This window comes from Argopecten irradians, chromosome 3 (genome assembly GCF_041381155.1).
Source record: "Argopecten irradians isolate NY chromosome 3, Ai_NY, whole genome shotgun sequence".
Classification (NCBI taxonomy): Eukaryota; Metazoa; Mollusca; class Bivalvia; order Pectinida; family Pectinidae; genus Argopecten; species Argopecten irradians.
This window is the reverse complement of record NC_091136.1, coordinates 66853085-66869652: the sequence shown is the minus strand read 5'-3', so window position 1 is coordinate 66869652 and position 16568 is coordinate 66853085. Positions and strand designations below refer to the sequence as shown.

The 16568-nt window shown below is 34.6% G+C and overlaps 1 protein-coding gene across 1 annotated transcript; it reads right to left on the bottom strand.

Moving 5' to 3' along the window:
- Positions 1–4686: 4686 nt before the first annotated feature.
- On the bottom strand, positions 4687–11685 carry LOC138319392 (uncharacterized). The gene is made up of 3 exons (XM_069262493.1): positions 9235–11685; positions 8502–8787; positions 4687–8109 (listed from the first exon to the last, which is right to left on the bottom strand). Exons 1-3 carry the CDS (start codon positions 10738–10740, stop codon positions 7505–7507), a joined length of 2397 nt encoding a protein of 798 aa, XP_069118594.1. The 5' UTR covers positions 10741–11685; the 3' UTR covers positions 4687–7504.
- Positions 11686–16568: the final 4883 nt, after the last annotated feature.

Sequence of the window (16568 nt, the reverse complement as noted above, 5' to 3'; positions counted from 1 at the left end):
CAGCGCTATCATAACGACGAATGTGTGAAATAAGTTTTTCAGTGCTGTCATAACGACGAATGTGTGAAATAAGTTTGTCAGTGCTGGCATAACGACGAATGTGTGAAATCAGTTTGTCAGCGCTGTCATAACGACGAATGTGTGAAATAAGTTTTTCAGTGCTGTCATAACGACGAATGTGTGAAATAAGTTTGCCAGCGCTGTCATAACGACGAATGCGTGAAATAAGTTTGCCAGCTCTGTCATAACGACGAATGTGTGAAATCAGTTTGTCAGTGCTGTCATAACGACAAATGTGTGAAATAAGTTTGTCAGTGCTATTTATCCATTAGTCCTTTGGACGGAAATCATATCGAGATTCGATACCGCTGGTATTCACTAAGTCAATAGACTCCTAAGAATAGAAATAATATCAGGCACAACGTTACTGTGAACAAACTGATGATCTACATCACATATGATGATCTATATCACATATATAGAAGTTCAAGCCTCTTACTGGTGATGATCTACATCACATATATAAAAGTTTAAGCCTCTTACTGATAATGATCTACATCACATATATAGAAGTTCAAGCCTCTTACTGATAATGATCTACATCACATGTATAGAAGTTCAAGCCTCTTACTGATGATGATCTACATCACATATATAGAAGTTCAAGCCTCTTACTGATAATGATCTACATCACATATATAAAAGTTCAAGCCTCTTACTGATGATGATCTACATCACATATATAGAAGTTCAAGCCTCTTACTGATGATGATCTACATCACATATATAGAAGTTCAAGCCTCTTACTGATGATGATCTACATCACATATATAGAAGTTCAAGCCTCTTACTGATGATGATCTACATCACATATATAGAAGTTCAAGCCTCTTACTGATGATGATCTACATCACATATATAGAAGTTCAAGCCTCTTACTGATGATGATCTACATCACATATATAGAAGTTCAAGCCCCTTACTGATGATGATCTACATCACATATATAAAAGTTTAAGCATCTTACTGATGATGATCTACATCACATATATAGAAGTTCAAGCATCTTACTGATGATGATCTACATCACATATATAGAAGTTCAAGCCTCTTACTGATGATGATCTACATCACATATATAAAAGTTTAAGCCTCTTACTGATGATGATCTACATCACATATATAAAAGTTCAAGCCTCTTCCGAAGTTGTGTTTCGTCTGCAAATGAGGAGAAAGTGCTACGAGATGTAGCAAGAAAGTTAGTTTTCGGATTTAAATTTCAACTGAGACTTTTACAATTCCAAGAAGACTTTCCATATCTGATCGTGTTTGTGTCGTGCATCCAAGGGTCCGTTTTGCAACGTAATCTTGAAACTGAAAAAGACTTAATGTTTGTCTTGCATACTATTTCAAAACATTTGATTTTTCATTATCAGCCACATAAGCATGTGGTGAGATTACTCCAAAGAGAAGCGTGTCTTTATTAAGAAGGAGATAAACAAGATTTCAAGTAAATATTCAAAATTCTCAGAAAGTGTTTGAACTTCAGTATATTCCCAAAGACAATGTACAATGTACTATTGTTTCTCTTTCCCTGTTACATAATGGTACAAATTGGACTAGGGTGCAAATTTATCTTATAGAGAAAAATAATTCTCACTTGCAACCGCTGTAGTTTCGAGCTTTTTGTCACGGTGAAGGGGAGTTTATAGATTTCCCCCATTTCTTTTTTATCCTATTGAAATGCAAGGTTCCGCTGTCTTGTATCTGTTGGTGTAACAGCAGGTGTAATCAAACAGTTATAAAAATCTTTGATTCTCAAAGAAAAAATCTGAAATTCAAGTGATATAGCGGGTAGAGAGAGAATGTCCAAATGGAATTGTACATTAATTTTTCGAAGGAAATTCTTGGTTGCAAGACCTCGAAACTGGAGAAAATAAGTATTAATGTTAAAAATATTTTTAAATGTTAAGCTGTCAGGATTCTTAAAAAGGTCATTGAGGGTTACTACACCAGTACTGGACCAGTTTTTATACAATACACTGAGCATTATCTTTTGACAAGAATAGTGTGTGTTAGCATGCATGTCAATGATGGTAGGGGTAAGAACAGGCCAGGTGTTAACATTTTGTGTGTTAGTAATTAATCAAGAATTAAAATAAATTGAACTGGCACGAAATTAAAGGTGCGTGAGTATGAGGCAGGGTGTGTGTATGTGTGTTTATTTTGCATGCATGTGTATTCTACATCTGTGCCATCTAAATATATGTAAAAAAAACTTTTGAAAAATAAAACAACTATAAAAAAATCATTTTGTGGTTAGTATAAATTAACGAACAATTCAAGTTATTCCAAGAAATGTCGGTCTTTAGGAAGCTTCGTAAAATTGTTTTGTTTCTTTATCAATTTCCACAACCTAATTTGCTTAATTTCGGAATCTTTTCTGGACCTTCGTATTGCCTTTTAAATGCTGTATTGAATTCATAGGTTAAGTTTACTATGTTTAAAGGATAGATAAAATAGATGTAGACTTTTGAGCATAATTTGTTTTAACTGTATTAGGAATAAGTGCATACTTGATTGAAATTATTAGTATGTAATGGCAGCATTCATCTCACATTACAGTTAAGGTCCATGGGCCTCTTGTTGTTTTAAATCTCTACTGCAAAAGCGGAATCTATCTTAACAGTTGTATTGTAAACTTTGTTACCTAGACAGTAGCGATAGTGTAATTGACAAGGAAAAATACCCGACGCTAAATCTCATACAACAAAAGCTGTACAGCGTATTTGATGTTTAAGGTTGTAGTGTGTGGGTAATGTGATGATTTGGATTCTTAAAATTTGTTCATGGTGTAATTTTGCTAAAGTATTGAATTGGGAAAGTGTATTTTGGACGTTTCTTAATCTGTTTTAGATAACATATTCATTGAAGTTGTATTTTCCTAGTATTTTTGGGTTTGGTTAAGGATTAACTTGAATAGATTTTTTTATGTATAAAAAGCGAAGCGAAGCGGTTTATGATGAGAGTACACTCAGATTTTTGTGTTATATCTCCATAACATAAAAAAATTTATTCAAATTAATCCTTATAATTCAATTTATCAAAGATAATCTCTTCAATACTTAAAATTCATTTTGGGACTCTTTTGTCTATGAAATCATTACGCCGTCATCTCAGCCAATCAGAAGCAAAGTCACAAATGGCGACGCCATTTTTTCCCTTTATGGGCTGATAAAGTAAATTTTTAAGTCAATGAAAAAATGTTGGTAACAAGCAAAATTGAATTATAGATGTATAAGCAAGACTACATTTAAATGTATAAGCAATAAATGATATTGTGCCAAATAAAGCATTTTTACAAGTAGAGTCTGGTGCCAAATTTACAAGGAAAAGGACATCTTTGAGAGTACTGCACTGGTGTTTTAATTTAGTATGTATAATATTAAACTTTCTCCATAATTTAAGTTACATGGTAAACTAGTAGTTATAGGTTGAGAAAGGAGCTAGTTAAAGGAAGAAAAAGGTGGGAATTTAATATTGTCATCTAAGTTGTTCCAGCTTCTTAAAGTAGTGAGAAAGATGGATTTTGTTGTAGTAGAAATTCTTTTAGATCTTGTGTCTGAAAGGGGTATCAATTCTTTTTTTCAAAATATAAAGATTCATTTCTTGTATAACATTGTAAGCCGGTTATGAGTCTTGCTGCTTCACGCTGAGCCCGCTCTAATTTTTCTTAATCAGCTTGAGAGCAGTTTTGTTAGGATTAAAGGAAACAAACGAAGTTTTTGCACATCCGACTTGAAACTGGTAAAATAAAGATTTTCAAAAACATTATTATGTAAGTGCTTAAACATTACTTTTTTCCTTTTGTAAAAATCCTAATACAAAATTTGACTTTTTGCATTTACTGAATACCTTTTTGTTCTCTCATCTAAACAATTTAAATTTCATGTTAATTTTGTTATCACTGTTATTGCAACATATGGACATAGAATAAAATCCTGGTCCTAGGCTGGGTGAACTATCCATTTTTTCATTTAAACATCAGAAGTATACGGAATAAAATTGAATATATAGAAAATTTTGCAGGTGAATATGTTATAATTGCGAAATGATATAATAAGAGAATTGATTATTGATGGTTTACACTCCCCTTTTAGACTTCATAGAAATTGTGCAGGGGGTGGTATAATGGTATATATTAAATATGTACTTCAATCTGATTTAGAAATACATGGTTTCGTAATTATGTGGTTTGAAGTGCTTCCTCCTGAATGTAGGAAAATCATTATAGAAACTGCCTATTTGTCCAATTATCATGATTCAAATCAATGTTGGAATATACATCGTATCTCTTTAAACTATGTGAACGATCTTACTTATATTGCTATACTATTTGGGGATAGAAATGTGGATTTGCTAAGATTTCTCAAAATCATGTTTTTTTGCAGAAAGTATATATATATGGTTTGATAAATGTAATATAGGACCCTACCCGAATAGGTGCTTAAAGATCCAGTTTACTTAATCCCATTTTATCATCAGATCCCCTTACTTGTATAGACTCTTCTGTTATGTAAACTGATTTTACTTATCATGAATCTGGTGTAAGAATTACATAAATTTGATAATAATATAATATTATATAAACAATGGTGTGAAAAAGTTGTATATTTTATTGGAGACATTGTTGAAAATAATGAATTTCTATAATACGATAACTTTTGAATGGAATTTTATTTGAATATTAATTTTATAGAATTATGGAATTTTAAATGCAATATCTAGATCTTGGAAACATATTTTGTACCAAAAAATACACCACAGGACATGAAACCATGTAAACATATTCAATACTTAAAGATGCTCCACCGCCGACAGAGCATAAATGATATTCATCGTTTGAGCAATTGTTGTTTAATCATGTATATATATTTCTAATTATAAAGAAATATTTCTAATATAAAATAATTTATGTCACCTTTGTTGCATGGGCAATCAGTACTTTATTCCATATATGATATAGTACCAAGGAATTTTTTCGGGATGCAATTAACTATTTTTTTTATATTTTTAACTTGAAATAAAATTAGAAGTTCAAACATTTCAATGGTGGTAATATTGTAAAGTTAGTAACTTTCGTAACTGAAGAAAAATACTAAACCGTCTGCTCCTCTTTTTGATAGTGAAAAAATACGATTTGTCAGCGGAGGAGCATCTTTAAAAAGTCATGAAAAGGTTACACATTTTTCTTTATAAAAGCACCAAAAAGTAAAGACTCCTGACAGGACATGTCACATGTCAATATTCCCAAAGAGCTCTAATCTAAATTTTACCTTATTCCAAGATATATTACAGATGACACAATATTGCAAAATTTCCGAAGGTGCACGTTTTGCGAAGAGGGAAGAGAAACTTTAATGCACCTTTTTTGGGAATGCTGTCATGTAGAATCATTGTTATCATTTTTTTTACACTTTTAAGAACAAAATATCACTTGGAAGTGCCTAGGACTCCAATTATTATGTTTCTGGGAATTTTGATAATGAATATGAAGATGTGATCAATTTTAATTCCTAATGATAAAATATTATGTATACATGTGTTAATTGAAAAAGAAAATTCCTACAATTAGAGATTGGAAAAGACATATTTTCCATTATAGAAATGTATGGGTTACACACTTATTCAAATAAGAAACAAATTACTATGAATCAAAATAGGAACTTTATCGATAGACTTTTAGAATAATTATTAAAGTAATGAATTTGACATTAGTTTATGATGTCATAACTAATAAGGTAAAGTAGTTAAAGTTTTATGGTCTATAACTTTCGCTCTTTTGGTCAAAGTGAAAACTGTTTAAGTGTTATACATATTTTTCTCCGTCTGTCTGAACTTTTAAACTTTATAATTTTACCACTTTTTATAAAGTTGCAGCACTGGAAGTATCTTTTTAACTGTACACGTAAAAAATAGGCTCAAAAGATGCCGAATCATTCCGAACTCTTCCGAACATCGTCGCGACAATCTCGACGTAAAACGAGAGTTGTGAAACCAAGAGATAATATCAACAATTTTTCATAAACAAAACATGTGGTCGACCTCATCAGACTCTATCTACAAAGAAAATAATGCTCGCACATTAAAATATTTGATACGCACAACATTTTACGGTAACATGTAAATTGGATGTTTCAAATACTCAATCTGTGGACATATACCAGCATGATTTGCTCATATAGGCCAGAAGGAAAACGTAAACAAACACATGTGTGCTTACGCTAGTTACCTGGCTCACCACGTGCAGGTCGTGTCGAACGTCAGTCACGTGATACGATTAGGAATCCGACAAAACCCGAAGTCACTGAACATGGCGGTGATTGAAGGCGCTTTATTCAAAACCAGGAATATATGATTCCTAGATTTCGGCTCTCTTATAGGCCGACATTGCTTTTGGGGAGCTAAATCATCAAGTTTCATGTCAATGTTTGAATATCAAATGTTTAAGTTACATATCGTTACAGTGAAATTAACAGCAATACAACTTTAAAATAAAGTTGTTCTTCATTGTTTTTCTATTAAACTCCAATATTACAATATATTATAGCTGGGTATGCAAGGATGGAATTACATTGAAAATTTTGGTACTATATAATATTTGGTGTCATCTTTTTTTGTTACCTGAAAGTCTTTTAAATGTTGTTTCTTTACATATATTGCTATGCACGCAAAACTTTTTTTTTCACATTTTAGATTTTCTTAGCAAATAGTGTCAATAAATTACCGTAAATAATAAGTGTTCTCCTTTAACCATATTGCTAACATAGACCGTGTTTGTTTTAACCAAAATCGCTTACATTGCTATAATATCTTTATGTAAATGATGTAGACGTCTTGTCTACAATTAAGCTATCTCTTTATAGATAAAGCTCTTTCTTTTTATTGTAATTAAAATTATGTATGAAATATGAATGTGACATCAAAAAATTGAAGAAAAAAACCCACTTGTGGTGGTGAATACCATATTAAAAGCTTATCTTGATTCATGGGTATGAAAAATACGGCACATATAACTTTAAATACATGTATTTTCCTATATTACTAACAACTAAAACAATGTCTAGTGTATAAGATCACCACTCAAGTATGTCATTCCACTGTGTAGTAAGAGGACAATGAGAAAAAGTAGGTGTCGACAAAAGATGTCAAGGTTACTCCACGGCTAGGAGTCTGCCAGTGCTGGTGTCCTCAACATGAATCACCGCTCTGATTGATCAGAGTTACTTCCCTTGTCCCACTCCGTCGTACAAAATTCAATCTTGCTTTCACTGAAATGACATCAACTTAATGTGTCCCAGTATAAGGTAAGTAACATATCAGTTACAATTGATTGTTTGTGCCTTAGTAGAAATGTTGATCTATACTTTCTGCTGTTTAGTCCAGTTGTGGTGATCGTGTCTATGGTAACCACCCCTAGATGGATGGTCCTCCATTGCGTTACTTACATCTGTTGAACTTTGGCTAGAGTACAACTATCAAACGCGCCTCCACATTCCCAGTAGTCACCTGCCTTTACGGACAAACAGATAAAACAGAACCTACTGTTACAGTAAATACAGTCCATGTGTTTACAGAGGTCCCCTATGTGGTGTATCAGGCTTTTACACGTAGGACACGCTCGCACGGACGGACATCCCGGAACTCCAACTATAGTTTTCTTCAGAGACTCCGCAAGGGTTTTGTTGATTTCTAGAGAGGGTTTAGCACAGTAAGTGTTTGTACACCTGTATCCTGACATCAGCAGACGGCACGTGCGACAGAATTTGCCTGCCTTACAGTAAGAACAGGTGAAACTCGTCCTGTTATAGGTGGACGAGACTTCTATCATCAGCCCACAGGACGGGCAACCGAAAACGTCATCCTGGTCAAGTATGGCGTTTTGTGTGAGTCGTACTTCAAATAAATGTCTCTCGGTGTCCGACAGACATGCTTTCTTTGAAATATCTTCAAAATCCCACTTTTCCTTACAGCCATTAGAAAGACATGATATTTCCGACTTTTTGGTCCTAATTGTTGACAAGCAGTAATTATAAAGATTTTCAGGAGCTGCAAATAGAATGAATGACAATCAAAATCATTGTCTAATAACGCAGAACATCGCATTCGACATATAGTATTCAGCATCAGCACCGATGGGACAACTTTCAAATAAAAGGCATCAACGCAGTTCGTGGTTATCCTGTTTATCCAGTGAGGAAGAATGTAAAAATAAAGAATAATGTTTTATCAATTAATGTTTTAGCTTTTCGATCGGTTAATTACGGATGTTTCTGTCATCAAAATGACTTGAAGCTCTTTAAACCACGAACGAATATTCCCATGATCATTTTATATTAAAGAGGTATACACTATACAGTAACCGTGATTTTCCTCATTTTGTATGATCAGAAATGTGTCATTATGAACATTAAATAATGACATGCAATCGACAGTCTTACTTGTAGCGTGTCCGCACGACATTTGTACCATGATTGCGGACTTGTCTGTAAAATCTCCATCTATCATGTCGAACAAATTAAATTTCCTCAAACATTCCTCGGGGACACGTTCGACTGGGTGAATGACGACATCTAGTCGAACAGGATATGACGCAATACCAAGCGCGTGGTCAAAATCTTCACTACATTCAAGTTCCTTGTCGCCATGGAAAAGTGTCACATCGGACGACTGGTCTCCCTCTATAATACGGTAGATATCATTCATGGTGTTTTCAATCTTCGCATGCTTAAACAAAATCAAATGATTAATTAACGATATAACCCAACATAGATCAATGAAATTAGCATCAAATATATGTTCGAAGATACGCTAAGAAATATACAAATAATTGGCAGAATATATTTCATATGATAATTCATCGAGATTTGGCACAGAGGAGGACTTGTCTAGTTCTGACATCTTGCATACATCATTTATAATCTCGTTAATTTTAACATACTGAAATTTAGGAAAGCAAATTGTTTTTGTATTGCAAGAATCACACTATGTGCATATAGTGCTTCACGTTGCAAAAACTAAACACAAGTTGACAAATTTCTTTATGTCAGTTAAAGGCAAATAGAAAATGTGGGGGCTGAACTAATTTGTGATGAAAACTATTCATGTGTGAGCTGACGTATTTGTTAAAAGATTAACCTGTATAGCTCAAACAAAATAATATAGGATTACTACCTTAGGCGCAAGGATAAATGGATGATTTCTGTAATAAATATATATTTCTACGTCTATTTGCGAAGAAAGTGTGTCCTCTGACGAACTTGCTGTGCCATCGTTGTTTGGTAGGTGATTTACGCCCTCTGATAGTGACCAGTGCTTCTTGTTGTAACTAAAAGCTCCAGTGTCTAACATAGGATCTGTATATGACACCGATGGCTCTCTGTTCACCACGTTAGTGATCAGAAAATTACTGTGGTCATTAAAAGGCAGGCCTTTTTGTACAACCTCATTTACATTTGATGTGATCGTCTCGTCCAGCGAATCAGCAGGTAAGCCATTCCTTTGGTGAACACCGTCCATCCTTTCTGGTTTGTTACAAGTCAATTTGTCACTTATTGGTTTCGTATCCATCAGAGCTCCGTCAAATGGATCAGTATTAGGTAGATCATTTCGTTGTAGTGAATTCGTTGTTTCATTTGTCCTAAAAGCAGACCAATTATTGTCATAGTTTCCTCCAGAAACATTTTCTTCCTCTGTTTCAATTTCATCTGTTTTCCCAATATTTGCACAACTGACATATTTCTGTGGTGTTTCTAAATCTGTTTGTTCATTCATTTCCTCTTGGTCTGTGAAATCTTCTCTGTGCGAAATATGAAGTCCAGTCGCATTTGATGATTTTTGGACAACATCTGTATCCAATGTACAAAGATCTGAAGTAGACGTCGACTGAATCCCATGTCTTTCATCCCGGAATTGCAGGGTCCTGGAATCATGAACAGAAGATAATCTTGATCGTTCCCTTGCTTCCATTCTTTTTAAAACAATCGAAGTTTTGTAGTCGTGGTGTTTGTTGTCTGATTTAAACAAATCTTGATGCTTCATAATCCGTGTGTTGTTGCCTTTTATAAGATTATTGTCGCTTGAGTGGAACGATTTCTTCTCTAGAACTAATCTTCTTGGATGGTGTATGTCTCTGAATCCATTGTTATGTCTTCTAGTAGAGAAGACGTCATGTGGCAAAGAAGGTCGTCGTGTTCTGGACGGATCATCAACTAAGCTCCAACTGAAGCGCTTCTTTGATTTATCTCTCTCTGTATATACCGCATTTTGGTGTTGATCCTTTGGGGTATAAACTGTTTTATTAGCTGTGGTGATACTTGATACGTTTTCATAAATATGTTCACTGTTTTCAGTTTTCAGTCGTTGATTTGATAGATTGTCCTCCAATTCCTTTATGATAGTTGATGGCATTCGAGGTTCAAAAACCACTTTCTTGATGTTAGATCCCCTGGTGTTGGGGGATTCTGTACCTTTGTTGTCTTTACTGCGCGAACCGTCGGTGTCCTTTGTATAAATAGTCAGATCGTTATTAGACACTTGTTGTTCAGATTTAGGACATGTTCTTGTCGGTTTTCCTAGTCTGTTATATTCGACATAACCAAACGTATTTTCTCTTTGATCGGTTGAAGTAGTATATTTCTTATCAGTGTACTTCTTAGACCGGGACCGGCTATTCCCCATATTGATAAGTTCTACAAAAACAAGTGAGAAAAAGAGTAAGAAGTAAGACTGTGATAGTACTACATTTATGTTGGTGAAACATTCTTTTAAAAAGATGGTCTGACGTGATATCTGCTATCATTCGCATGGCGCTGTTTTACATATCCACAAAAAACTTACTAAAAAATAGCCGATGATTCCCGTAAAATATCACAGATCACGGAAATATGTAAGAACAACCCGAAATTATCCTTTCATACATATGATTTTTTGTTGAAAACAATTAATAATTCTTATTTTTACAGTTAGTTGTATAAACATAAAAAGAGATAAGCCGAAAACTGTACTGCATTGTATATGTGTGAGAGGGTACGGCAACGAAGCCCGTTTGCTGCAGAAGAAGTGAAAGTGTGCATTCAGCCCTAAAAGTATATTACCATCGAAAAACAGTGCAGGATGCATTAAACAAAGTTTATTTTCAAAGATGGAATTAATACATTGAGCTTGAAATTCTGAATATTGTCAATATTGTCTATAAATGATATGTGTATGTTGTTCAAGATACATACATGTATTTATGTATTTCTTGTAAAAGTTTTTTAAACTCTTCTGGAATTGTTTATGTCTTGACACTGTGAGCTGTGCTCAGAATTTATCTATAAATGGTTTATAAGTGACTGTCAATGATCATATATTAACCGGGCGGTGGTCCAAAATCTAAATATAAACCGGCTACAGGTCACTTATAGATCAGATATGGGTACATTCTATGAAATATAACAACAACAAAAAGAACAAAAGGATTTACGCTAACTGCGTTTCGATACTACATATAGTTGCCAAGCATCATTTATACTGTTTTGTACCAATAAGATTAATAATTTAAAAAGAGATATCTATCTGATGGGATTTCTCACACGAGTTGTTATATGATTTGTTACATTGTTATGATGGAATTTCTCACACGAGTTGTTATATGATTTGTTACATTGTTATGATGGAATTTCTCACACGAGTTGTTATATGATTTGTTACATTGTTATGATGGATTTCTCACACGAGTTGTTATATGATTTGTTACATTGTTATGATGGAATTTCTCACACGAGTTGTTATATGATTTGTTACATTGTTATGATGGAATTTCTCACACGAGTTGTTATATGATTTGTTACATTGTTATGATGGAATTTCTCACACGAGTTGTTATATGATTTGTTACATTGTTATGATGGAATTTCTCACACGAGTTGTTATATGATTTGTTACATTGTTATGATGGAATTTCTCACACGAGTTGTTATATGATTTGTTACATTGTTATGATGGAATTTCTCACACGAGTTGTTATATGATTTGTTACATTGTTATGATGGAATTTCTCACACGAGTTGTTATATGATTTGTTACATTGTTATGATGGAATTTCTCACACAAGTTGTTATATTGATTTGTTACATTGTTATGATTGGATGGAATTTCTCACACAAGTTGTTATATGATTTGTTACATTGTTATGATGGAATTTCTCACACAAGTTGTTATATGATTTGTTACATTGTTATGATGGAATTTCTCACACGAGTTGTTATATGATTTGTTACATTGTTATGATGGAATTTCTCACACGAGTTGTTATATGATTTGTTACATTGTTATGATGGAATTTCTCACACGAGTTGTTATATGATTTGTTACATTGTTATGATGGAATTTCTCACACGAGTTGTTATATGATTTGTTACATTGTTATGATGGAATTTCTCACACGAGTTGTTATATGATTTTGTTACATTGTTATGATGGAATTTCTCACACGAGTTGTTATATGATTTGTTACATTGTTATGATGGAATTTCTCACACGAGTTGTTATATGATTTGTTACATTGTTATGATGGAATTTCTCACACGAGTTGTTATATGATTTGTTACATTGTTATGATGGAATTTCTCACACGAGTTGTTATATGATTTGTTACATTGTTATGATGGAATTTCTCACACGAGTTGTTATATGATTTGTTACATTGTTATGATGGAATTTCTCACACGAGTTGTTATATGATTTGTTACATTGTTATGATGGAATTTCTCACACGAGTTGTTATATGATTTGTTACATTGTTATGATGGAATTTCTCACACGAGTTGTTATATGATTTGTTACATTGTTATGATGGAATTTCTCACACGAGTTGTTATATGATTTGTTACATTGTTATGATGGAATTTCTCACACGAGTTGTTATATGATTTGTTACATTGTTATGATGGAATTTCTCACACGAGTTGTTATATGATTTGTTACATTGTTATGATGGAATTTCTCACACGAGTTGTTATATGATTTGTTACATTGTTATGATGGAATTTCTCACACGAGTTGTTATATGATTTGTTACATTGTTATGATGGAATTTCTCACACGAGTTGTTATATGATTTGTTACATTGTTATGATGGAATTTCTCACACGAGTTGTTATATGATTTGTTACATTGTTATGATGGAATTTCTCACACGAGTTGTTATATGATTTGTTAGGTATAGGAGAAACACCAAAGACTGTGGAATAGTCAAGATAATGAATTGTTCGAGGCCCGTAAGAACAATTCATTATCTTGACTATTCCACAGTTTGAGGTGTTTCTCATACTTAAAACATGGCACTGAATGTCACTGTCACTCTCCACTATTACACTGGGTATTGTTTAACTATTCCACAGCTCCAGGTAAACCCTTACTACCTATTTAAACCTTGAGATCTATGTATGATGCATTTCAATATCTCAGTAAGAGAGCATGCATCATTATTTGCATGAACGTTTTGAGAGATCCATGCAAAGTTACTATATAGAACTCACACCGAAACATTCACTCAGTTTAGTTTTCACTGTTCAACATGGAGGACCATACATATGTATCTCTGCATGCAGTTTTCAACACAGTAGTGATGGTTTTTGGATATAAAGTTCAAGTGATTTGGTCCAAAATCTTTTTAATGCAGCACAGAGAGCTGATCAAGATTTGAAAACAAAAAGATGTTCACCATGATTTCTTATCATTAACATATATTACATGTACACAGAAAAGTGAAATCACGTGACACAAGAATGATTATATGTGTTTTATGAATTCCTGGGAATAATTATCTTCATGAAAAGTGTTGGGATGTAAATGCATTCAATAGATGCCATTTTTACAAAATATGAAGTGATTTTGATAAAAAGGTGTGAAAAAAGAGAAAAGTGGAAATTAAAGAAACAACTCTTCAAACATCAGTTATTTCTTTTCGACAAAAAATTAAGCTGTTGCCTCATGGGATTCCATCTAAAATTCTCTCTTCTAGATTTATAAAAGTGAAGTCATTTATGGATTATGGATATAGTGGTTGTGAAGGAAATGATGAGTTTTGTTTTCGGATGAAGTGATGAAAATTGATTACATATAAACATAAGTGTACAAATTAATCATGACAGGAACCTGGGATTTATCTTAAATACAAAATGGTTGTTGTAGCTTGGAATTCTGGATTTGTTTGTCGCTTTCATATCACTATTGTTCCATCTCTCCCTGGATTTAAGGAATGCGAATTCCCAGAAGGAATATGGTTATAACGTTGACCATGTGCTTAGTCATGTTCACCGGTACCAGTCATTAAATTCACCTTGAACTGTGGAATAGTTACCTTTTACCGTGGAATAGTTTACAAACTATTCCACAGGAAAAAGTAACTATTCCACATGTGGTGATAATAGTCGACTTTGTCTCAACTATACCTCAAGATATAACAATAGATGACATCACAGCCATGTTTTAATCTATGATATATCATCGTATAACTGTAAAAGAACAGGGAAAATACACATTCATGTCGAGTACCCCGAACAGGAATCGAATCCGGGTCTCCGGCGTGGAAATCTACGGCTTTACCGACTGAGACAAAGAAGCATGCTCCGTCAGCTGAGTGACAGAGACCGTATTTAACACTATGCACAAACCACACCGACCCGTTCCTTTTACACTACTTCCCCTATTTTTCTTGAGATTTCCTAAATCTCAACCCGAGACTCTTGAATCACCTACCATGGGTTATTTAGTTGGGTGCCAATGTAGACGAACAGGAAAAATAAACATTCCTGTCGAATGGCCCGACCAGGAATCGAACCCGTGTCTCCGGCGTGGGAATCTACGGCTCTACCGACTGAGCCAAAGAAGCAGGCTCCGTCAGCTGAGTGACAGAGACCGTATCTAACACTATGTACAAACCACACCGACCCGCTCCTTTTACATATTACTTGAGATAAAAAAGGACAGGTGAATCTCGTCAATAGTGATAACACCACATATTGATTATGACGTCGTTGTGTTGTTGTGTGGTATTTGTACACACATACCTTACGATATTTACGCTGGACGAACGGGGAAGTTATGTTGTCTTTGTAGATATACCACACTAACGCTGGTATCTTTTCTGCTGTCTTTTGAAACTGAAAGTCACCATCGACCACCTTTTTAACAATACCAACTTAACTCGAACCCTCCGGCCGATATTCTGTGTTACTAATAACACATTGGCCGACTCTGTTCTTACAAACAACACAGTGGCCGACTCTGTTCTTACTTACAACATATTGGCCGACTCTGTTCTTACTTACAACATATTGGCCGACTCTGTTCTTACTTACAACATATTAGCCGACTCTGTTCTTACTTACAACATATTGGCCGACTCTGTTCTTACTTACAACATATTGGCCGACTCTGTTCTTACTTACAACATATTGGCCAACTCTGTTCTTACTTATAACACAGTGACCGGCTCTGTTCTTACTAACAATACAGTGACCAACTCTGTTCTTACTTACAACACAGTGACCGGCTCTGTTCTTAGTAACAACACAGTGACCAACTCTGTTCTTAGTAACAACACAGTGACCAACTCTGTTCTTAGTAACAACACAGTGACCGACTCTGTTCTTACTAACCACACAGTAACTGGCTCTGTTCTTACTAACAACACAGTGACCGGCTCTGTTCTTACTAACCACACAGTGACCGGCTCTGTTCTTATTAACCACACAGTGACCGACTCTGTTCTTACTTACAGCACAGTGACCGACTCTGTTCTTATTAACCACACAGTGACCGACTCTGTTCTTATTAACCACACAGTGACCGACTCTGTTCTTATTAACCACACAGTGACCGACTCTGTTCTTATTAACCACACAGTGACCGACTCTGTTCTTATTAACCACACAGTGACCGACTCTGTTCTTACTTACAGCACAGTGACCGACTCTGTTCTTATTAACCACACAGTGACCGACTCTGTTCTTATTAACCACACAGTGACCGACTCTGTTCTTATTAACCACACAGTGACCGGCTCTGTTCTTATTAACCACACAGTGACCGACTCTGTTCTTAGTAACAACACAGTGACCAACTCTGTTCTTAGTAACAACACAGTGACCGACTCTGTTCTTATTAACAACACAGTGACCAACTCTGTTCTTACTAACAACACAGTGACCGGCTCTGTTCTTTATTAACAACACAGTGACCGGCTCTGTTCTTACTTAACAACACAGTGACCGGCTCTGTTCTTACTTAACAACACAGTGACCGACTCTGTTCTTATTAACCACACAGTGACCGACTCTGTTCTTACTAACAACACAGTGACCGGCTCTGTTCTTACTTACAACACAGTGACCACTCTGTTCTTACTTACACACAGTGACCGGCTCTGTTCTTACTAACAACACAGTGACCAACTCTGTTCTTACTTACAACACAGTGACCGGCTCTGTTCTTACTAACAACACAGTGACCGACTCTGT

Coding starts and splice junctions, on each gene's coding strand:
- LOC138319392 (XM_069262493.1), bottom strand. CDS start 10,740: ATGGGGAATAGCCGGTCCCGGTCTAAGAAGTACACTGATAAGAAATAT. Junction 8,788..9,234: donor CATTTATCCTTGCGCCTAAG/GTAGTAATCCTA, acceptor ATTTTGTTTAAG/CATGCGAAGATTGAAAACAC. Junction 8,110..8,501: donor GTCGTGCGGACACGCTACAA/GTAAGACTGTCG, acceptor TTCTATTTGCAG/CTCCTGAAAATCTTTATAAT.